The 1077-nt window shown below is 62.7% G+C and overlaps 1 protein-coding gene across 1 annotated transcript in view; it reads right to left on the reverse strand.

The window, feature by feature from the left end:
* Positions 1-875: 875 nt before the first annotated feature.
* Positions 876-1077, reverse strand: part of LYL1 (lymphoblastic leukemia associated hematopoiesis regulator 1) — a 4362-nt gene continuing 4160 nt past the window's right edge. The window contains exon 5 of the mRNA XM_014529427.1: positions 876-902. Coding sequence (XP_014384913.1) covers positions 876-902 — 27 coding nt within the window. The remainder of the gene's footprint in view (positions 903-1077) is intronic.

Consider the following 1077-nt stretch of genomic DNA (forward strand, 5'->3'; position numbering starts at 1 on the left):
CGCTTCGGCCCCTCCCGGGAGATCCGTGCGCCCGACCAGCACCAGCATTGCGGACCGCAAAGGCCGCCCGTCCCGTCAAACAAGTTTCTTCTTAGGCTAAGAAACGCAGTATATACGAGTATCTCTATATATAGTACTAATGGATTTGGTGTGCTTCCCCTTAGCGTCCCCTGTCCCCCCTCTCCTCCCCCTTCGGCCTGGTCTCCCCCTCTCTGCCCTCCACCCCGTCTCTGCACTGAGATACATAAGAAACAAGGGTAGTTTACTGTCTGTTTTGTTTTCTGGGTTTTCAGTGTCCTAGCGGAATGCAAGTAGGCAGCCAGCCCGTCTGTCCCCTCTCCGCCCCGCCCCGCCCCGCCCCCGTCACTGCGCTTCTGTTATACCATCTTTGCCTGACTCTCTCCGGCTTCTCCATTGAATGGCTAATGTGTATGTGAAATAAAGAAATAAAGAAAAACAAAAGCAAGAGCGCCTGGGCCTTCGCTAACGCGACCGTGCGGGTCCTGGTCGGGTTGGTGGGGTGGGGTGGGGTGGGGCCCCGCGTGGGCTCTGCGCCTCTGTCCCCGCACCGGGCGGCGTCAAGGCGCTCGTGTCCCTGAGTTTCCAGGAGGGGGCGCCGCCGGCGAGAAGAGGAAGCCTCCCAGCCCCTCCCCACCTCTCCGTGAGCCCCTCACCCAGGAAAAAAAAAGAGGCACCACTTAGGTCCGACGGCCGCTCTGCCATGTTGACGTTCCTGGACCTCGCCTGCGGGAGGAGGGTGTGGGCAAGGCGGCTTCCCGCGGGCGGTGGGTGATAAGAGGGTCTGCAGGGCTCCTTCCAGACCCTCTGGTCGCCCGCCCTCCAGATCCCCGGCCATTTCCCCCGACGGGAAGTCCTCACAGGTCCCTCTCCGGGGGACTTCGCTCCAAAATAAGCGCAGTGCGCGCAGTGCGTGGTCCGCCCCTTCCTCGACGGCCCAGGGCTGATTCCCATGCCCTTCCTGGCTCAGAGGCGACGGAGGTCACCGCACCTCTGGGCTCACAGCCGCTTGTTCCGTCTTGATGGGGCGGGCCGCCCCGACAGGGCTGCCGTTGGGGC

The sequence above is a fragment of the Myotis brandtii genome, unplaced genomic scaffold (assembly GCF_000412655.1).
Source record: "Myotis brandtii unplaced genomic scaffold, ASM41265v1 scaffold680, whole genome shotgun sequence".
In the NCBI taxonomy this organism is placed as follows: Eukaryota; Metazoa; Chordata; class Mammalia; order Chiroptera; family Vespertilionidae; genus Myotis; species Myotis brandtii.